Source organism: Mytilus galloprovincialis, chromosome 9, assembly GCF_965363235.1.
Source record: "Mytilus galloprovincialis chromosome 9, xbMytGall1.hap1.1, whole genome shotgun sequence".
Classification (NCBI taxonomy): Eukaryota; Metazoa; Mollusca; class Bivalvia; order Mytilida; family Mytilidae; genus Mytilus; species Mytilus galloprovincialis.
Genome location: NC_134846.1, coordinates 74,112,752 through 74,135,012, shown reverse-complemented (window position 1 = coordinate 74,135,012; position 22,261 = coordinate 74,112,752). Strand labels below are relative to the sequence as shown.

The 22,261-nt window shown below is 31.4% G+C and overlaps 1 protein-coding gene across 1 annotated transcript in view; it reads left to right on the top strand.

Moving 5' to 3' along the window:
* Positions 1-21,871, top strand: part of LOC143045912 (exportin-6-like) — a 33,988-nt gene extending 12,117 nt beyond the window's left edge. Inside the window, exons 8-24 of the mRNA XM_076218752.1 lie at positions 1,102-1,228; positions 2,086-2,189; positions 2,605-2,713; positions 3,124-3,216; positions 3,617-3,846; positions 4,365-4,457; positions 6,626-6,776; positions 7,246-7,392; positions 7,826-8,015; positions 8,566-8,721; positions 11,265-11,385; positions 11,876-11,935; positions 12,218-12,329; positions 17,453-17,608; positions 18,683-18,781; positions 19,985-20,215; positions 21,146-21,871. Coding sequence (XP_076074867.1) covers positions 1,102-1,228; positions 2,086-2,189; positions 2,605-2,713; positions 3,124-3,216; positions 3,617-3,846; positions 4,365-4,457; positions 6,626-6,776; positions 7,246-7,392; positions 7,826-8,015; positions 8,566-8,721; positions 11,265-11,385; positions 11,876-11,935; positions 12,218-12,329; positions 17,453-17,608; positions 18,683-18,781; positions 19,985-20,215; positions 21,146-21,247 — 2,281 coding nt within the window. The 3' untranslated portion in view covers positions 21,248-21,871. The remainder of the gene's footprint in view (positions 1-1,101; positions 1,229-2,085; positions 2,190-2,604; positions 2,714-3,123; positions 3,217-3,616; positions 3,847-4,364; positions 4,458-6,625; positions 6,777-7,245; positions 7,393-7,825; positions 8,016-8,565; positions 8,722-11,264; positions 11,386-11,875; positions 11,936-12,217; positions 12,330-17,452; positions 17,609-18,682; positions 18,782-19,984; positions 20,216-21,145) is intronic.
* The last annotated feature ends 390 nt before the right edge of the window (positions 21,872-22,261 follow it).

The window sequence follows — 22,261 nt, the reverse complement described above, 5'->3', positions numbered from 1 at the left end:
TCTCAGTTTTAAAGTAATTAACTTTTCAAAGAACTAGTTTATATAGATAGGGGATTTCTAAAGGAATCCAAAGAGCAAAAAAAATATATAGGTCACCGTGCTTGTTTTCGAGATATTAGCCATTGAAATTTTGGCGGGAAAATACTCTCTCTTGACTTTTGATAGCTTTTTCAGTTGAAGTTCTCAAAAACTGTTAAAAAGTAATTAAAATTTTATAAGACTTTTACAGATGGCTTATCATTATACATGTAAAAGATTTGTAAAAAGAAAAATGGGGGTCACTGGGCAAATTCCGAAAATCTGACAAATAATCTTAAAACGTGACAAGCCAGCTTCCTTAATTAGCTGATCTTCATTGAATATTACCTTGCAACAAAAAAGGAAAATCAAATGACCACTAAAATTCTTTATCTATATATTACTAGCAAACATCAATATACAGAAGAAAAAAAAATTTTGTTTGAATATTTATTAAATCTAACAGAGTAATATCTCATGGTATATGTTTCTCTCATATTTTCTATGTTCCATGATAATTTTAACCTGTACTTTTTCTGATCAGTTGATATTTTTTTTTATCAAAGTCAATATCAGTTTTCTTAGCTCGTTGTTGGTCAAAATCTTAAAATGATGATAAAATTCTTCCACAATGCTCTGTTGTTGCCATTGTTACTTAATATGATTTATCAAAGTTCTGTGTTAGGGGATATTATATAGAAAGAAAACAATGTTTCCCAGATCACCAGAAACAATGTCAAAGTAGCATACATATATAAGATTATAATTTTTGATAAAAATAGGTTTAAAAATCAGAAGATGCACTAATGAAAAATATATTAACTTCAAGTTACAGTTTGATTTATTATGAAATTGGACAGCACTAATTTTGGTGCAAACAATATATGCTATGGTAAATCTAGATGATAGAACTTGAAAGCTGTATTCATAGTAGAAATTTGGCTCGAAATATAGGGACCTGAATAGACGAACTAAAACTATAAAAAGATTTGCTTTTGCCTTTATTTTAGCCGCTGTTATGTTTGATTTATGTTTTGTTTCTTGGATACAAGAAACTAATTTTAAACTTCTTTTAATTTTCAGATATTTAGAGAAATTTACAGATTTTTTAAAGTTGTTTGTTAGTATACATTTGAGACGTTTTGAAAGTAATCCCAAATTTTCTGTGATGGAATTTTTAGCTTTGTTCCTTAAATACACTTTTAGACAAGTAAGTGGTATTTTATTTTGCATGCAATTTTAATTGTTGTACATGATGCTATTGATTTGCTTCTATATTAAGAATACACCTAAATGAGTTTCGCTAATAAATATTAGACAAGTTTATATGATTGATGATGAAGAAAACTGTTTTTGGAAACCATTTTACCTGAAATAAATACAGAATGAAATAAAAGATCCAACCTAAAAAAATCAATGAAAGCACCAAAGAAGAAAGCTATATAGATACATTTCTATCGTATGTTTTGCTTCACAAATACTTTTGGATTTTATAAGCTTTTATTCGTAAACATATGATGATGGTCTATTACTCATGTCTTTATTATTGAAATAAAATATTTACATGTTGGTTTCATTGGGGTCTAAGCGTGACACGGGATTGCAGATTTTTGGTAAGCGCGACACGGGAAAGTCAAATTATTGTGTCGTGAAAATGGGAAATGAGGTCTAGCGGGACCCGGGAAATGACAAGAAAATGAGAATTGCTTACATATATAGTGTAAGCGGGATACGGTAATCTGACAAAACAGTAAGCGGGATCCGGGTTGGGAACCCAATGATACCCCCTTACATGTCTTCAAAGTTAAAATACAGTGTTGACCATATTGAAACTCACAACATCAGATAAGTCAAATAGTTATGTTTGGTCTCATAATCTTTGACTTATTGAGGTTTAACATTTATTTGTTTTAACTTTTTGGAGTTAAACATTTAACCATATTTTATTATACATGTAACTGCTATGAATCTTATAATTTCCATTCTACTATAAGGTGGATTTTGTCGAGGTTTTGAAAATCACAAATCTAATCAATGAAACGAAATAATTATACAAATTATTTTCAGCCAACTTTTGATGGATATTATAATTGTTTAGATACTTGGAATACATTCCTTGATTTTATCCACACAAAGGAAAGAACTACTGAATGGAAATCAATTATTACAAGGTATACTCTTTTTCTGTTTTTTTTATCTTTTTGAAATTAAGCATAGTAGAAGTTCATATGAAATGTTAATAAGAAATCGGAAAATCAGGGCAATTTGATGTTTTGATGTTGACATCTCTTCTATTATCTCTTTTAAACAGCCTTTTTAGGCTCTGGCTAATTTTCAGTTAGAGAAAGATATCTGTCTGGTTTTTTTTTTTTGGTTTTTTTTTGTGTAGTTAAAGGCTGTTTCTTGAGCAGATACCCCGCATTTCAATTTATGCATCATTATAATCTCAGAATTTAGAGCAACAAGTTTAAACATAGTTTACCAAATTGTTATATGATGCACTATCATTAATATCAGATTTTTCCATTGTAATTAAGAATTCACTATAATGGCATTTCATACAATTATAGTTTAATTTAATTGTAGATACCAAGAAGCTTTACTTACTCTAGTATCCCATATTTTAAATAAGTTACAGTTTAAATATAACCAGTCACAGTTGGAGGAACTAGATGATGATATACTGGATGATGATGTAAGTTTAGAAATATTTTGATGGACACATTGATAGTCTAAATGTTTGTCAAATTTTGTTTGTAGACCTTTTATAGTTTACTATGCATATATGGATTTTGCTCATGGTTGAAGCTATACAAACACCTGTTGATGTTAAAATCCTTGTCATATAGTCTTTGGTGGATAGCTGTCTTATTGGTGATTATATCACATCTCTTTTTCATATTTTCTTGTTTTATGTTATTAGTAACAAAAAGAAAAACCAGCTCATGTTAAAATTGCTTGGAGAGTCTTAACATTTAATTGCTTTCAAAATGAAGACCTCAGTAAAAGTATTATTAATTCTTGTATGTACCTTTATTCTGTATTGTCGTATGTTTATTCTTTCCAAATGTTTTCATACCTTCAACTGATAATTTATTGTTGTAGAGTGAAACTGAATGGCAGCAGTTCATAAGGCAAAGTTTAGAAGTTGTGGCTAAAGTGGCTGAAATGTTAACTGCAGAAACTTTCCAGCTTTTGGTATGTTCTTTAAAAAAAAACTAAATATTCCATGTAGTTTCAAATTGGTTTTTAACAACAAAATATTATACTTGTTATTTTTGTTTTTGTACAAATTCCAATAATGATATTGCAGTCAATACCAATATGATGATTATGCTTACTGAAATTTCTCAAGGAAAATCTAAATGGTTTAGGAAACATGCAATACTATTTATTGTGTAAATAGCCATGGGAATTAAAAAAGATTGTTTTCCTCTTAAAATTGTTGAATATATTTTACATTTTATAAAGATGTTTTTATAATAAGATGCATAAGAGAAGCATTTAAGAATTCAAGGTAAATGTTTAAAGAACTAATGTAATGATTGTAAGTAGTATTAACACTGTGTCATGATAAGTGATTGTTATACTTTGACAGTACCAGCCATTCAGTGAAAACTTGCATGTATACCACAGCTTAGAACAGTATATTGCTGCTAGTGGTAATAAAAGACATCTAATAATCTCTGCTGAAAATGAATGTAGACGCTTACATTGTGCCTTGAAAGATCTGTCATCATTACTGCAAGCCTTGGGGAGAATGGCCGAACATTTTATTGGTGAAAACTTCCCACAAAGGCTGTCTGATGGGACCATGCTTTTAGAAAAGTAAATACTGCTATGTTTGTAATATGATAATTGAAATAAGGAAATAAGGAAGGTCTTTAAAATTGTAACAATATCTTTTTTTTTTATTTTATTGTTATTATGAAATCTTTATTATCATCATAGATGCGTAAATTTAGATGTATATTGAAACAAAACTTTATGAAAGTGACTGTCATATTAAAGAGTAGCATTTTCTGATACTTTGAAGATACCCAAGAACTTTTTAATATTCCTAATTTAAGCATGCAAATGGTATCAGATTAGAATAATTTTTGTGGTTATACACTTGACACAATTTTTTTAAAGAAAAACTGTTATTTGTACTACAGCATCAGACAGACAAGAGTTATGTAAGAATAGTATGGAATCTGATCTTACTACTTAACCATTTGCTTATGTTTTGGTAACTCAAAAAGAAAAGTATGCTATATCTTAAACTTTATGGAAAATGAAGATCAAAATGGTACAAATTTGAATTTGTTTTCATCTGATTGATGAATTCTATTTTTTTTTTTAAGGCTTGTAAGCTGTGTAGAATATGGTACAAAAACTAAGTTATATGAAGTCAGATCTACAGTACAGAATGTGTTAGATGCTGATTTTCAGTCAGTGTAGGTATTTTTTTTGAAATGCAGTGAAGTGTTTTTGGTCTATTTCTATGCCCCATTTATGGGCATTATGTTTTTATGCCCGACCTATGATAGTAGAGGGGCATTATGTTTTCTGGTTTGTGGGTCCGTTCGTCTGTGCGTCTGTTCGTCCCGCTTCAGGTTAAAGTTTTTGGTCAAGGTAGTTTTTGATGAAGTTGAAGTCCAATCAACTTGAAACTTTGTACACATGTTCCCCATGATATGATCTTTCTAATTTCAATGCCAAATTAAAGTTTTGACCCAATTTCACGGTCCGCTGAACAAAGAAAAAGATAGTGCACAGCTCAGGTTAAAGTTTTGGTTAAAGTTTTTGGTCAAGGTAGTTTTTGATGAAGTTGAAGTCCAATCAACTTGAAACTTAATACACATGTTCCCTATGATATGATCTTTCTAATTTTAACGCCAAATTAAAGTATTAACCCCTATTTCACGGTCATGTAAAATGATAGTGCGAGTGGGGCATCCGTGTACTATGGACACATTCTTGGTCTGGTCTGTGCTTCCATTCATCCATTCGTTCGTCTTTCGGTTTGTTTGTCTGTCTGTCCCGCTTCAGGTTAAAGTTTTTGGTGAAGGTAGTTTTTACCCCAATTTCAGTCCACTGAACGTAGAAAATGATAGTGTGATTTGGGCATCTGTGTACTTTAGACACATTCTTGTTTCATCTGTAAATCTCCAATCTTTTTACTTAAACCAATCAAATGGTACCAATCATCACTCCTGAATACTTATGGTATTTTTAGACTGTGAAATCTTTTTTTTATGCCCTGCCCTCCAATGTATGCAGCATTGGCATTAAGTGTTACCCTTAACAATCCTACTAGCTGTCTTCTTTTTCCATTCATTTTTCTGGCTATCCTTCCAGACAAAGTTTACATTTTGGCAGAGTGTTACATTTCTAGAGGTATACTCCTTTTTAATCTGAAAAATGCAAAGCTTAAGCAGGGGCATTTATGTCCTAAGACACATTCTCCTTTTATTGTCGAGCCTTCGACTTTAGTCGAAAAAGCGAGACTAAGCGATCCTACATTCCGTCGTCGTCGGCGTCGTCGGCGGCGTCAACAAATATTCACTCTGTGGTTAAAGTTTTTGAAATTTTAATAACTTTCTTAAACTATACTGGATTTCTACCAAACTTTGACAGAAGCTTGTTTATGATCATAAGGTAGTATCCAAAAGTAAATTTTGTAAAAATAAAATTCCATTTTTTCCGTATTTTACTATAAATGGACTTAGTTTTTTCTGCGAGGAAACAAAACATTCACTCTGTAGTTAAAGTTTTTAGAATTTTAATAACTTTCTCAAACTATCCTGGGTTTGTACTAAACTTGCACAGAAGCTTGTTTATGATCATAAGATAATATCCAGAAGTAAATTTTGAAAAAATAAAATTCCATTTTTTCCATGTTTTACTTATAAATGGACTTAGTTTTTTCTGTGGAGAAACATTACATTCACTCTGTGGTTAAAGTTTTTAGAACTTTCTTAAACTATCCTGGGTTTGTACCAAATTTGGACAGAAGCTTGTTTATGATCATAAGATAGTATCCAGAAGTAAATTTTGTAAATAAATAAATCCATTTTTTCCATATTTTACTTTTAAATGGACTTAGTTTTTCTCCAGGGAACCATTACATTCACTCTGTGGTTAAAGTTTTAAAAATTTTAATAACTTTCTTAAACTATCCTGGGTTTGTACCAAACTTGGACAGAAGCTTATTTATGATCATAATATTGTATCCAGAAGTAAAGTTTGTAAAAAGATTACTCAGTTTTTTCTGTAATTTACTTTTAAATGGACTTAGATTTTCTTGCAATCATAAAATAGTACATGTAACAAGAGGAATATTTTTATTGATTTTTTCCCTCATTGTTGTTGAGTCTGCAATTTACAGCAAAAATAGGCGAGACACTGGGTTCCGCGGAACCCTTACAAATTTTTTTAAAAGTGCAAAATATGGAACTTGTTATCAAATAATTATATGTAATGGAAACAGTATAGTAACGTTCAATTCCTTATAGTCCAGTGGATAGATTCCATTGAAACCTTCAGAGGATCCATGTTTTTTTTATGTCATATTTTACTCTTAGAAAAAATAAATTCTATATTAGGTTGCATATCATTTCAGACAAGCACAAGCCATAGCATCAGTTAAAGCATTTTGTCACTGGTTATCACAGTATTACAATGAAGTTAACAAAGAACCACAGATGAAGCAGAAGTTTATATCTATGATGACTACATTGTTAGAAGCTGTTACACCATTATTTTCTAGTCAGGTAATAACACAAGGGTTGAGTTTCCTTGAAATATTTAAAGGTCATATGAAAATAATTTACAGTCCAAACTACCTGACAAGTTGACTTTATATAGCAGAAAAATACCATTACAGGACACTGTCAAGATCCTTGTTACATTCTCATAGCTTGTAATATTAAACTTTGTGCAAAGGTAACATATATTGCTACCATTTGAAGCCCTTTATGTATTGGATAAGTTAGCAAAGTTAGATTAAAAATAGTTAAATTTCAGCAGTTATTTCAAATTTTGAAATCAGTATGGAAAATGAATTGGTGACTACTGTGATTTTATATTATATAAAAAATGTGACTAGTTTATTAACTCCATTTCTCATTAATCTACAGCACTACATAGATGATAATTTATCACGTTTACTATTTTCATGATAATGTTATTTTTTTTAAATTGGTGTCACACTGACCTACATTTCATGTTGGTATATTTTAGGTACCAGAAAGAATAGTACATTCTGCAGCACATGTTGTTTTATCCATAACAACTACAGTAAAACCTGCCTTTCTGCTCCAGCTTCCATGTATACAGAATTTGTTATCATCTGTAACACAAGGTACACTGGACAGTCTAACAACAGAGGTCAGTATAAATAATTGTAATAAATATAATACTTGTTTTATAATCTGCTAAAAGTGAAACATTTTAAAAACCACATCTACATAGATAAAAACCTATGTTCAATTTCTATTTATTCTCTTTAGTCTGAACAAGCATAAAATATTTGGTGGTTTCAAGGTGGTCACTTCAAGTGCTGGAGGTTATGGTTTGATCCCAGACCAAGGACAGGTATTTACTGCTTCTCCACCAAGCATTCCGCATCAATGATTTGGTGGCTTAGATTCAGAATAACCTTGAACATTAGAACCATATAAAAAATAATACACACACGAAAAAATTCCATAATAACATATTTACTAAGATTTAACCACAATAAAGTGAAAAAAGCATAATCTGATGAAAACATTTTTTAGGTCCATCAATTAAATGAAGGATATTAATTTTGCATCAACAGGTACAACTTCTTGTCTACAGATCAATGTCAAATGCCTTAATTCTTCCATGGCCAAATGAGTCTGATGCTGGTCAGAACTGGACAGAGAGAGCTTCACATCACCAGATTTATGTACAACAGATAGCTAGGAACGTGCTCCTATTGAAGTCTGAACTTGGTAATCACAAACATCTGAGGGAAGATTCTACAAGTAAGTGCTCATTGATTTTATCACATGCTGCTGTGAGCAAAAATAATTAACTACACTTTTTTTCAATAAAGCAATTTCAAAGTTATGGATCTACAATTGTTCAACTGAATAAAATACTTTTCACTCACAGAAATACATGACAACAATTATAATGTTGTAAATTTTGAATAACAAATGTGCACATCACAAATATACCATGCTGCAAAATTACTGAGTAACATATTAGTAATTACAATTAAAAAACTGCACTGATATTATTTTGACCCTTGTGGCTTTCTCGTTTGTCCGTGTTTGAAGGCGTTTGCCTCTTTATTTCTTTCTGTTATTTATGTCATTGGGTTGCTGCCCATTGATGTATGACCAACATCTCCATTATTTGCAAGACGCCATGGATGAAGTCAAAGTATTTTTAAAATATTTATAGCAAATAACAAAAGTTGTATGAAACTTAAATATGAACTAAATTGAACAGTTTCTAGTTATCAATGTATAAAAGCATGCTCAATACTCATACCTTTCTTAGAAGATTTTATATTCTCTTTTATTATAGGTAAACAAGTGATAAGAAAGGCATTGAGTATATTCCAGGATTGGATTGAGGCTGTTTCTGGAGAAGTTGTGAAAAGTAAACAGATCTGTTATCAGTCATTACAAGAAGTCATCCAAGTATCAATAGCACTGTTTCCAATATATCTGCATCCACCAGGTAATTCATGTGATAATGGTTACTATAGTATGTGACACATCAATAACATGTCATATGTTTATTTTAAGATACTAGGTTTGAATTTGTTACAAAAAAGACATCAAGTATACTTTTATTGTATGTAAAACATAAAACATCTAATAGAATGGTTGTATTGTTATATTTGTATATGCCAAAATACTTATATTTAAAAAGAAGTTGTGGTATGATTTCCAATAAGAGGAGTTTACATCAGAGACCCAATGGTGTAGAAGAAATAAACTATAGGTCAAGATGAGGCCTTCAGCAATGAGCAAAACTGCATAATTTGTAAGTCAAACTATAGTCAGTTGTTTTAAGAATTTTAAATAATCTTCGGTTCTAATTTTTATACGACCGCAAAAATTGAAAATTTTTTGGTCGTATATTGGTATGATGTTGGCGTTGTCGTCTGCGTCGTCGTCGTCGTCCGAATACTTTTAGTTTTTCGCACTCTAACTTTAGTAAAAGTAAATAGAAATCTATGAAATTTTAACACAAGGTTTATGACCACAAAAGGAAGGTTGGGATTGATTTTCGGAGTTTTGGTCCCAACATTTTAGGAATTAGTTGCCAGAAAGGGCCCAAATAAGCATTTTCTTGGTTTTCGCCCTATAACTTTAGTTTAAGTAAATAGAAATCTATGAAATTTTGACACAAGGTTAATGACCACAAAAGGAAGGTTGGGATTGATTTTGGGAGTTTTGGTTCCAATAGTTTAGGAATTAGGGGCCAAAAAAGGGCCCAAATAAGCATTATTCTTGTTTTTCGCACAATAACTTTAGTATAAGTAAATTGAAATCAATGAAATTTAAACACAAGGTTTATACCACAAAAGGAAGGTTGAGATTGATTTTGGGAGTTGAGGTCCCAACCGTTTAGGAATTAAGGGCCAAAAAGGGGCCCAAATAAGCATTATTCTTGGTTTTCGCACCATAACTTTAGTATAAGTAAATAGAAATCTATGGAATTTAAACACAAGGTTTATAACCATAAAAAGAAGGTTGGCTTTGATTTTGGGAGTTTTGGTCCCAACAGTTTAGGAATAAGGGGTCCAAAGGGTCCAAAATTGAACTTTGTTTGATTTCATCAAAAATTGAATAATTGGGGTTCTTTGATATGCCAAATCTAACTGTGTATGTAGATTCTTAATTTTTGGTCTCGTTTTCAAATTGGTCTACATTAAGGTCCAAAGGGTCCAAAATTAAACTTAGTTTGATTTTAACAAAAATTGAATCCTTGGGGTTCTTTGAGATGCTGAATCTAAAAATGTACTTAGATTTTTGATTATTGGCCCAGTTTGCAAGTTGGTCCAAATCCGGGTCCAAAATTAAACTTTGTTGGATTTCATCAAAAATTGAATAATTGTGGTTCTTTGATATGCCAAATCTAACTCTGTATGTAGATTATTAATTTTTAGTCCCGTTTTCAAATTGGTCTACATTAAAGTCAAAAGGGTCTAATATTAAACTAAGTTTGATTTTAACAAAAATTGAATTCTTGGGCTTTTTTGATATGCTGAATCTAAACATGTACTTAGATTTTTGATTATGGGCCCAGTTTTCAAGTTGTTTCAAATCAGGATCCAAAATTATTACATAAAGTATAGTAAGAAATTTTCAATTGCACAGTATTCAGCAATAGCAAGAAATCTTCAATTGCACAGTATTGTGCAATAGCAAGAAATTTTCAATTGCCACTATTGCGCAATAGCAAGAAATCTTTAATTGCACAGTATTGTGCAATAGCAAATATTTTCAATTGCACAGTATTGCGCAATAGCAAGAAATATCTAATTGCACAATATTGTGCAGTAGCAAGAAATTTTCAATTGGAGTTATCTTTCTTTGTCCAGAATAGTAGTTTTAAATTTATTTTATGATGTATTTAAATGAGTAGTTATTGTTGCAAACTCCATTAGAAATTTGAATTGAGATCAGTTTTAGAAAAAGGGAAAGGGGGATGTAAAAAAAAATGAGGGGGGGGTTAAATTTTTCTTATTTCAGATTTCATAAATAAAAAGAAAATTTCTTCAAACATTTTTTCAACAGCATAGTGAATTGCTCAAAGGCAAAAAAAATATTTTAAGTTCATTAGACCACATTCATTCTGTGTCAGAAACCTATGCTGTGTCAACTATTTAATCACAATCCAAATTTAGATCTGAATCCAGCTTGAATGTTGTGTCCATACTTGCCCCAACCGTTCAGGGTTCAACCTCTGCGGTCGTATAAAGCTGCGCCCTGCAGGGCATCTGGTTTTAATTTTTCTTTAGCTAGTGAGAAACAATTTAGCCCTTAAAAGTCATATCAGGAATTGAATTGTTTTTGAATCAGGACAATTATATCACTGCACATATTTAATTTCTATTTAGTTTGATGGTTTCTTTCCACATCACTTATTTAACTCCACAAACCTAAAGGACAAATATATACAATGCTGATTATATTATAAGTCTATTTGAAATAGAATTGAAACATCTTTTGTACAACATGTTTATGAAAAAACTGACAAATTTGTTTCAGAGGTAGAAGTTATAGAAGCAATGATGAGTTTCTTTTTATCCCTGTTCCAAGGATTGAGAGTACAGATGGGTGTTGCATTCACTCAACAGACAATTACGACATTTATGTCACTTTTTACACAGTAAGTTATTTATTTTATCCCTGTAACAATAGTCAGTTGTGTGAATGTATGCATCAGTCTCTAAAGGTAAAGATGCATTGTCATTCCTTCAATGTACACATGTATGTATCATTTACTCAAGGTATAGATGGGTGTGTCATTCACTCAAGGTGTAGAGAGCTGTGTCATTCACTCAAGGTGTAGAGAGCTGTGTCAGTCACTCAATGTGTAGAGAGCTGTGTCATTCACTCAAGGTGTAGAGAGCTGTGTCATTCACTCAAGATGTAGAGAGCTGTGTCATTTACTCAAGGTATAGATGGGTGTGTCATTCACTCAAGGTTAAGATGGGTGTGTCAGTCACTTAAGGTAAAGAGAGCTGTGTCATTCTGTCTAGGTATAGATGGTTGTGTCATTCACTCCTGGTTTAGATGGGTGCGTCATTCACTGGAGGTTTAGATGGGTGTGTCATTTTGTAATTTTGATATAAACATCAATCTATTTATCATTTCAGACAACAGTTGGCAGAGACAATTTTCCAAGAAAGTAGTGCTGCCCACAGAGTTGTAGAAAAGTAAGAATATTTTTATACTGCCATGAAAAAAATATAATTAAATATATAGGATTTTAAAGTTTTTATTCATCTGCAGCCTGATTTTGATATAAACTATATGCAATGTTTGAAATGTTTATGAATGTTCTACAGTTATTATCTATCACATAGATTTTAGATTTTGCATAAGCACCTTACATTAAAGATGCCAAGTTCCATTTCTAACAGATAATTGATTGGATCAGGATAGCATATAATACCTTTTTGAAATGATATAAAGATTGTCTTGGTTGTATCTTGTAGATTTTTAAAGATATTAGAATTAGTGGTACAGGAACCAGGTTCAGCATTCAAGTCATTCATACCAAGTGTTATATCCATATGTATAGATCAAATCTACCCTATCATTGCTCAGGTACTGTATTATATCCATATGTATAGATCAAATCTACCCTATCATTGCTCAGGTAATGTATTATATCCATATGTATAGATCAAATCTACCCTATCATTGCTCAGGTACTGTATTATATCCATATGTATAGATCAAATCTACCCTATCATTGCTCAGGTACTGTATTATATCCATATGTATAGATCAAATCTACCCTATCATTGCTCAGGTACTGTATTATATCCATATGTATAGATCAAATCTACCCTATCATTGCTCAGGTAATGTATTATATCCATATGTATAGATCAAATCTACCCTATCATTGCTCAGGTACTGTATTATATCCATATGTATAGATCAAATCTACCCTATCATTGCTCAGGTACTGTGTTATATCCATATGTATAGATCAAATCTACCCTATCATTGCTCAGGTACTGTGTTATATCCATATGTATAGATCAAATCTACCCTATCATTGCTCAGGTACTGTGTTATATCCATATGTATAGATCAAATCTACCCTATCATTGCTTAGGTACTGTATTTTATCCATATGTATAGATCAAATCTACCCTATCATTGCTCAGGTACTGTATTATATCCATATGTATAGGTCAAATCTACCCTATCATTGCTCAGGTAATGTATTATATCCATATGTATAGATCAAATCAACCCTATCATTGCTCAGGTACTGTGTTATATCCTTATGTACAGATCAAATCAACCCTATCATTGCTCAGGTACTGTACTATATCCATATGTATAGATCAAATCTACCCTATCATTGCTCAGGTAATGTATTATATCCATATGGATAGATCAAATCTACCCTATCATTGCTCAGGTACTGTATTATATCCATATGTATAGATCAAATCTACCCTATCATTGCTCAGGTAATGTATTATATCCATATGTATAGATCAAATCTACCCTATCATTGCTCAGGTACTGTACTATATCCATATGTATAGATCAAATCTACCCTATCATTGCTCAGGTAATGTATTATATCCATATGTATAGGTCAAATCTACCCTATCATTGCTCAGGTACTGTATTATATCCATATGTATAGATCAAATCTACCCTATCATTGCTCAGGTAATGTATTATATCCATATGTATAGATCAAATCTACCCTATCATTGCTCAGGTACTGTACTATATCCATATGTATAGATCAAATCTACCCTATCATTGCTCAGGTACTGTACTATATCCATATGTATAGATCAAATCTACCCTATCATTGCTCAGGTACTGTATTATATCCATATGTATAGATCAAATCTACCCTATCATTGCTCAGGTAATGTATTATATCCATATGTATAGATCAAATCTACCCTATCATTGCTCAGGTACTGTACTATATCCATATGTATAGATCAAATCTACCCTATCATTGCTCAGGTACTGTACTATATCCATATGTATAGATCAAATCTACCCTATCATTGCTCAGGTAATGTATTATATCCATATGTATAGGTCAAATCTACCCTATCATTGCTCAGGTACTGTATTATATCCATATGTATAGATCAAATCTACCCTATCATTGCTCAGGTAATGTATTATATCCATATGTATAGATCAAATCTACCCTATCATTGCTCAGGTACTGTACTATATCCATATGTATAGATCAAATCTACCCTATCATTGCTCAGGTACTGTACTATATCCATATGTATAGATCAAATCTACCCTATCATTGCTCAGGTACTGTACTATATCCATATGTATAGATCAAATCTACCCTATCATTGCTCAGGTAATGTATTATATCCATATGTATAGATCAAATCTACCCTATCATTGCTCAGGTAATGTATTATATCCATATGCATAGATCAAATCTACCCTATCATTGCTCAGGTACTGTACTATATCCATATGTATAGATCAAATCTACCTTATCATTGCTCAGGTACTGTACTATATCCATATGTATAGATCAAATCTACCCTATCATTGCTCAGGTAATGTATTATATCCATATGTATAGATCAAATCTACCCTATCATTGCTCAGGTACTGTATTATATCCATATGTATAGGTCAAATCTACCCTATCATTTCAGGTACTGTACTATATCCATATGTATAGATCAAATCTACCCTATCATTGCTCAGGTAATGTATTATATCCATATGTATAGATCAAATCTACCCTATCATTGCTCAGGTACTGTATTATATCCATATGTATAGATCAAATCTACCCTATCATTGCTCAGGTACTGTATTATATCCATATGTATAGATCAAATCTACCCTATCATTGCTCAGGTACTGTACTATATCCATATGGATAGATCAAATCTACCCTATCATTGCTCAGGTACTGTATTATATCCATATGTATAGGTCAAATCTACCCTATCATTGCTCAGGTACTGTATTATATCCATATGTATAGATCAAATCTACCCTATCATTGCTCAGGTACTGTACTATATCCATATGTATAGATCAAATCTACCCTATCATTGCTCAGGTACTGTACTATATCCATATGTATAGGTCAAATCTACCCTATCATTGCTCAGGTAATGTATTATATCCATATGTATAGATCAAATCTACCCTATCATTGCTCAGGTAATGTATTATATCCATATGTATAGATCAAATCTACCCTATCATTGCTCAGGTACTGTACTATATCCATATGTATAGATCAAATCTACCCTATCATTGCTCAGGTACTGTACTATATCCATATGTATAGATCAAATCTACCCTATCATTGCTCAGGTACTGTATTATATCCATATGTATAGATCAAATCTACCCTATCATTGCTCAGGTAATGTATTATATCCATATGTATAGATCAAATCTACCCTATCATTGCTCAGGTACTGTACTATATCCATATGTATAGATCAAATCTACCCTATCATTGCTCAGGTACTGTACTATATCCATATGTATAGATCAAATCTACCCTATCATTGCTCAGGTAATGTATTATATCCATATGTATAGGTCAAATCTACCCTATCATTGCTCAGGTACTGTATTATATCCATATGTATAGATCAAATCTACCCTATCATTGCTCAGGTAATGTATTATATCCATATGTATAGATCAAATCTACCCTATCATTGCTCAGGTAATGTATTATATCCATATGTATAGATCAAATCTACCCTATCATTGCTCAGGTACTGTACTATATCCATATGTATAGATCAAATCTACCCTATCATTGCTCAGGTACTGTACTATATCCATATGTATAGATCAAATCTACCCTATCATTGCTCAGGTACTGTACTATATCCATATGTATAGATCAAATCTACCCTATCATTGCTCAGGTAATGTATTATATCCATATGTATAGATCAAATCTACCCTATCATTGCTCAGGTAATGTATTATATCCATATGCATAGATCAAATCTACCCTATCATTGCTCAGGTACTGTACTATATCCATATGTATAGATCAAATCTACCTTATCATTGCTCAGGTACTGTACTATATCCATATGTATAGATCAAATCTACCCTATCATTGCTCAGGTAATGTATTATATCCATATGTATAGATCAAATCTACCCTATCATTGCTCAGGTACTGTATTATATCCATATGTATAGGTCAAATCTACCCTATCATTTCAGGTACTGTACTATATCCATATGTATAGATCAAATCTACCCTATCATTGCTCAGGTAATGTATTATATCCATATGTATAGATCAAATCTACCCTATCATTGCTCAGGTACTGTATTATATCCATATGTATAGATCAAATCTACCCTATCATTGCTCAGGTACTGTATTATATCCATATGTATAGATCAAATCTACCCTATCATTGCTCAGGTACTGTACTATATCCATATGGATAGATCAAATCTACCCTATCATTGCTCAGGTACTGTATTATATCCATATGTATAGGTCAAATCTACCCTATCATTGCTCAGGTACTGTATTATATCCATATGTATAGATCAAATCTACCCTATCATTGCTCAGGTACTGTACTATATCCATATGTATAGATCAAATCTACCCTATCATTGCTCAGGTAATGTATTATATCCATATGTATAGATCAAATCTACCCTATCATTGCTCAGGTACTGTATTATATCCATATGTATAGGTCAAATCTACCCTATCATTTCAGGTACTGTACTATATCCATATGTATAGATCAAATCTACCCTATCATTGCTCAGGTAATGTATTATATCCATATGTATAGATCAAATCTACCCTATCATTGCTCAGGTACTGTATTATATCCATATGTATAGATCAAATCTACCCTATCATTGCTCAGGTACTGTATTATATCCATATGTATAGATCAAATCTACCCTATCATTGCTCAGGTACTGTATTATATCCATATGTATAGGTCAAATCTACCCTATCATTGCTCAGGTACTGTATTATATCCATATGTATAGATCAAATCTACCCTATCATTGCTCAGGTACTGTACTATATCCATATGTATAGGTCAAATCTACCCTATCATTGCTCAGGTACTGTATTATATCCATATGTATAGATCAAATCTACCCTATCATTGCTCAGGTACTGTACTATATCCATATGTATAGATCAAATCTACCCTATCATTGCTCAGGTACTGTATTATATCCATATGTATAGATCAAATCTACCCTATCATTGCTCAGGTACTGTATTATTCAGATTAGTAATCATGAAAGATGTAGTAATCATGAAAAAATGAACTTTTATTTTAATGTTTCATATCATAAAAAAGTATTTTTTCCCCAAATGTAAATAAATAAGAGACTAAAAAGAAAGTTAAAATATGTAAGACTACAGTAACAAACTATTGGAAGCTATAACACCATGAAGTTGTTATGTGGTTCTGAAGGATTTGAGAAAATAAATGGGGATATTGAAGACATATGCTTACTACATATATTTTCAATCAACTTTTTCCATAGTAGATCCATGTTTCTAAAATATTGCCCACCAGATTTGTTTTTTTAAGTGTATTTCATCATGCCTGTAGTAATTGATATGATGCAACTTTGATAGGACAAATTCAAGAAAATTTTGTGATTTGAAACAAAACATGACAATATTTAGTACAAGATGAGTTTTTATGTTACAGAGACCATCACCAGATATGAAACTAGTCCTGTACAATCTACTTCATGAACTTCTGGTTCATAACTGGAGATATTTCTTTAAAAGTAACGTACTAATGAAGATGAACAACGAGCCTGAACAAGTCGAGAATGTTCAACAGTTCACATCAGTTTTACAGGTAACTCATCTTATTGTGTAGTTCAAAATAGGGTTACTTCAGAAAAATGTTCAGCAAGTTCGACCTTATAAAAGTTGAAAAAACATGAGAGTGAACACTCAGCTGTTCATGATTCTTAACGAAATTGCATGTTCTTCTTACAACAGCTATGTCAAAGACCACATGTTCAAAATCCAAACATCAATGGAGATACAATGATGCAAAGGGAATAAAAAATATTTGAAGAAAACAGTAAAGCTTAGGCCAAAAGTTTATAAACATCAACATAACTGAAAAGGAATACAAGATTTTTCTGTGGACATAGATTTGTGTGTGCAAAGGAGTAGGTTCAATAAGGCCCTTAAATGGCCCCTTATTTAGCTTAAATTTGAGGATTTATTGACCAATATCACAATGGATCATAGTTAATGCTTTGACTAGATAAGAAATAAGCCTTTTTGTTGAAAATTTACATTCCTGCATTTTGTTCATGCATCACAAATAGTACTCATTAATGGGTAAATTTTCATTGGTTATTGGACAAGAAACAACGTCGACAAAAAAGATCTTTGAACATAATGTTCATAATAACATTTTCATGTCCAGTTTGAATATTTAATTTGTCGACGCCTGCGCTCTGTTTCCTGGTCCTAAATTTGGCTCTTATTTTGACCTATTTGGGATGTAAAAATAAACAATTAAGAAATAAAAATTCGACAGTAATAGTTCTATTTAACTTTCTCACATGTCTTTAAGTCAACTTAAAACAATTTTTATTTTGTAACATTGAACTTTAAAATCGGGGCCAAATATGGCCCTTACCGACTTACTCCTTTCCCAGTGAAACAGAATTTTGCTACAGGCAACTATTCCTTTGTTTAGAAAAGATTCTGCAAGGCATTTGATTTAAAAGTATAAAAATTATTCAAGTCAAAAGCTTAGAGTGCTAATTTTGATAGGACATTTTATTTACAGTACTGATGTAAGATTTTAGTCATAGAGCACATCTTAACAAGTCAATAATTAATGTTTTGTCATATAAGTTATATGGCCTGTCTTTTCTGCAGACAAATATTTATTGTTTTCTTATTTCAGTCATATGGCCAATCTTTTCTGCAGCCAGATATTGATGTCTTCAGACAGAATTTAGAATCATTAGAAAATCTCAACTTCAAATGGAAACTCTACAGTAAGGTAATACATTGAAATATATAAACACTAAGCTTTGTGTAATTTACATTAAGGGCTATTGCAGAGTGGTAATGATGATGTAGTGAGTCTTCCTATTTGTATTTAATGTTTTTATTAAGGAATTACTTCTTCTTAATATGGATTAGACATGTATTTCCCTTTGACTTCCTTCATTCTAATTTGAAATTTAAGTGATATTTACTTGGTATTTTATGCATAATACCTAATGCTTGATCTGTTTAAAAATGAATAGGGATTTTTATAAAAGTAAAAATGCATTAAATGTGTATAAAGTAACCTTTTCCAAGCTTACATATTTGTACTTAATAATAATTATATTATTCCACTTGATTTACTGAAAATGTTTTATTTATTAAAATTCCACTAAGATAATAGTTATTTTAAAGAGTGTACTCCTTTAGTAAGGTTGTTCAAAAAATGCTACCAATAGGAAAGTAATAATAACTCTTGTTAACTTCATGACCACAATATATTTACAGCTCTTACTTACTCTAATTATTTTTATTTTAAACTCCAATTATATATATATACTGTAGAAACATTAATTTTCGTGGGGTTAAAATTTTGTGGTTTTGTCTCTCTGTAAGATTTCATGGGGATTTAATTTCGTGGTTTCCTTAAACTGGAAGTGGTTTTATATGGAAGTTAAATTTTCGTGGGGGTTTTAATTTCGTGGATATATTCTTTCCACGAAATAAACGAAATTAAATCCTCCACGAAAATTTCTGCTTTTACAGTATATATCCAAATTTACACCAAAGACATATTTTTATGCCCCACCTACGATAGTAGAGGGGCATTATGTTTTCTGGTCTGTGCCTCCATTCGTCCGTTTGTGCCTCTGTTCGTCCGTCCGTCCATCTGTGCCTCCGTTCGTCCGTCCGCTTCAGGTTAAAGTTTTTGGTCAAGGTAGTTTTTGAAGAAGTTGAAGTCCAATCAACTTGAAACTTAGTACACTTGTTCCCCATGATATGATCTTTCTAATTTTAATGCCAAATTATAGTTTTGACCCCAATTTCATGGTCCACTGAACATAGAAAATGATAGTGCGAGTGGGGCATTCGTGTACTATGGACACATTCTTGTTATTCTTGTTTTTTATATAAATACCTCGACTGATATAAGAAGGATTTTTCGTGATTTTTTGTTTATCTGTATTGTTTAAATGTTAATTTTCTTTTTCAGACAATCTTTGCACAAGGAATGTTGACACAGTTTCTCAATGTATTATTACAAGTTCTTGTACATAGATCACATGACCTTCTTCAAGAGGAGATAACTGTGACTATTCACAATATGGCATGTGTAGATTTTGAAAGATTTTATAATGACTTCCTACATCAGTTCCTATCAGATTGTGAAGGGCTTACTCCTGATCAGAAAAGTGTTTTACAACAAAATTTCAAAACAGAAAAGGTATGTTTGAATTTTTAAATAATTTCTACCCCACACTACAAAGTAGGGTATATATATATATGGCAGTCTGTCAGAAATCTGTGTTTCCAGATAATAAATCAAATACTAAATATAGAATGACAAATTTACTTAATATGTAACATGTAATGAGACAATTTATGTATAAAGCAGGTTTTGTAAATTCAGAAATCATTTATAGATACCAACCATTATGATTTTTCCGTAATTTTTCCAATTTTGCGATAAAAACTACGCTATTACAGTCAAAGTTGAATTGTTACCGATTCCCAATCATCGCCGTTCAATTTTGTAAACCACAGATTTTTATCATTACTTTTCCGTCTTGGTCCGGTATTTAGAAAACGCCAATATAATGCTTCCGGTTTCTCGGGAGTTATCGACCTATTGTTGGGTAACTAACTGACTTCCGAAGAGGCAAACTTGCAATTTATGAAGTAGCTTTCCCCCAATCACTACTTCTCCTTGACAAAACCAAAATGTACGAACAATCAATGAATGGAATACATACTACAATGTTTAACAAAATATGTTACTGCACATCACTTTGCAAGCACTCGTCAGTAATTTTTATTGGTAAATGCACGTTTTTGAATGATTACTGAAAACTTTTCAAAAATACGGAAAATTTGATAGTTTGTTACTGATTGTGTCAAAAGGGGGTTGGCATCTATGAATCATTGCGAAAATTGCAACAGGGTTATAATTGCAATAAGTTAAACCGGCATTTTTAATTTTTTTTAGATAAATTAAACTGGATTTTTTCAAAATCCCTAAAATTAAAATTGCATTTTGGTCTAAAGTTATTAAATCACAATAATAAATGCAAGCAATAATTTACAGTAATTTGGTTGCATTTACAATAAATCTATGTTCATGATGTCACTGATTGGTTGTTTCTTGTGCTTGCAGGACTTGCCATCATTCAGTCAAAGTATACAGAGATTAGTTAATGATCTGAGATATTACAGACAAGTGAACAGTAGTCTACCAGAAGGATCTGTTAAATTCTGAAAATATGCAATGTAATCAGTAATGATTACCATAAAGTATGCTGCCATTGATGATTGATGATAACCAGTTTGAACATCAGGGACATATTCAGAACATTGATAGCAGTTTGAGTTTAGACCAAACCATATAAAAAACTGAGTGCCATCAGATTTATTTTTTAAACAACAGGTTTGCTGTAGCTCTTGTCATAGACTGGTGAACATAAATTTCACATTTTATTCATTCTACCTTTTCTAAGATAGATTGAGATCAAAAGGTTACGAAATATTTAAACAGATGAGTCAGCACAATATCTTTATGGAATATATCATTATTTCTCATGTTTTGTCTGACTTTTTTATATTGAATATTTGCTAAAAGCAAAGTGGATTTTATACTATAGGAGGGAAAGAATCAACTTATCATTGCACCTGCTGTGCCAAACATTTACATTTATGAGTACTTTTTTTTTCTAATAGTACTGAATCCTTATTACAGCTATATTTATTTGTATATTGCAAAGCTTTGTTGACGTTTTTATTAGTGTATCCTCTAGAAGCCTTGTAACATGAACGAGAAAAGTTTGTTGATATCATGTGCTTGTATTACTGTGATAAATATAGCTATAAATAAACTATATAATTTGACCTTCACCTTTTTGTTAACACAAAAATTCATGGCTTCAAATGGGGTATGGGATGGATCCACATGAGATAACATTCTTGGCTTGAAAATGGAGATGAATGCAACATGAGATGTCATTCTTCAAATATTCTGGGTGATAACATACCATGAGAAAAAATGACATTAGCGGAAAGTTTTTTTTATTATGTACAGTATTAAAACCATTAAAAAGATTCAGAATGTTTTTAATTTTTACAGTATTGGAAAGAAACATTTTAACAGTACATAAATTGTAATTTATTTTTTATTTTGACAGTTTTGAAAGTTATTTATTTTGACAATATTGGGAAAGTTTTTTTTATTTTGACAGTATTGGAAAGTTGCTTTTTTGACAGTATTGGAAAGTATAGT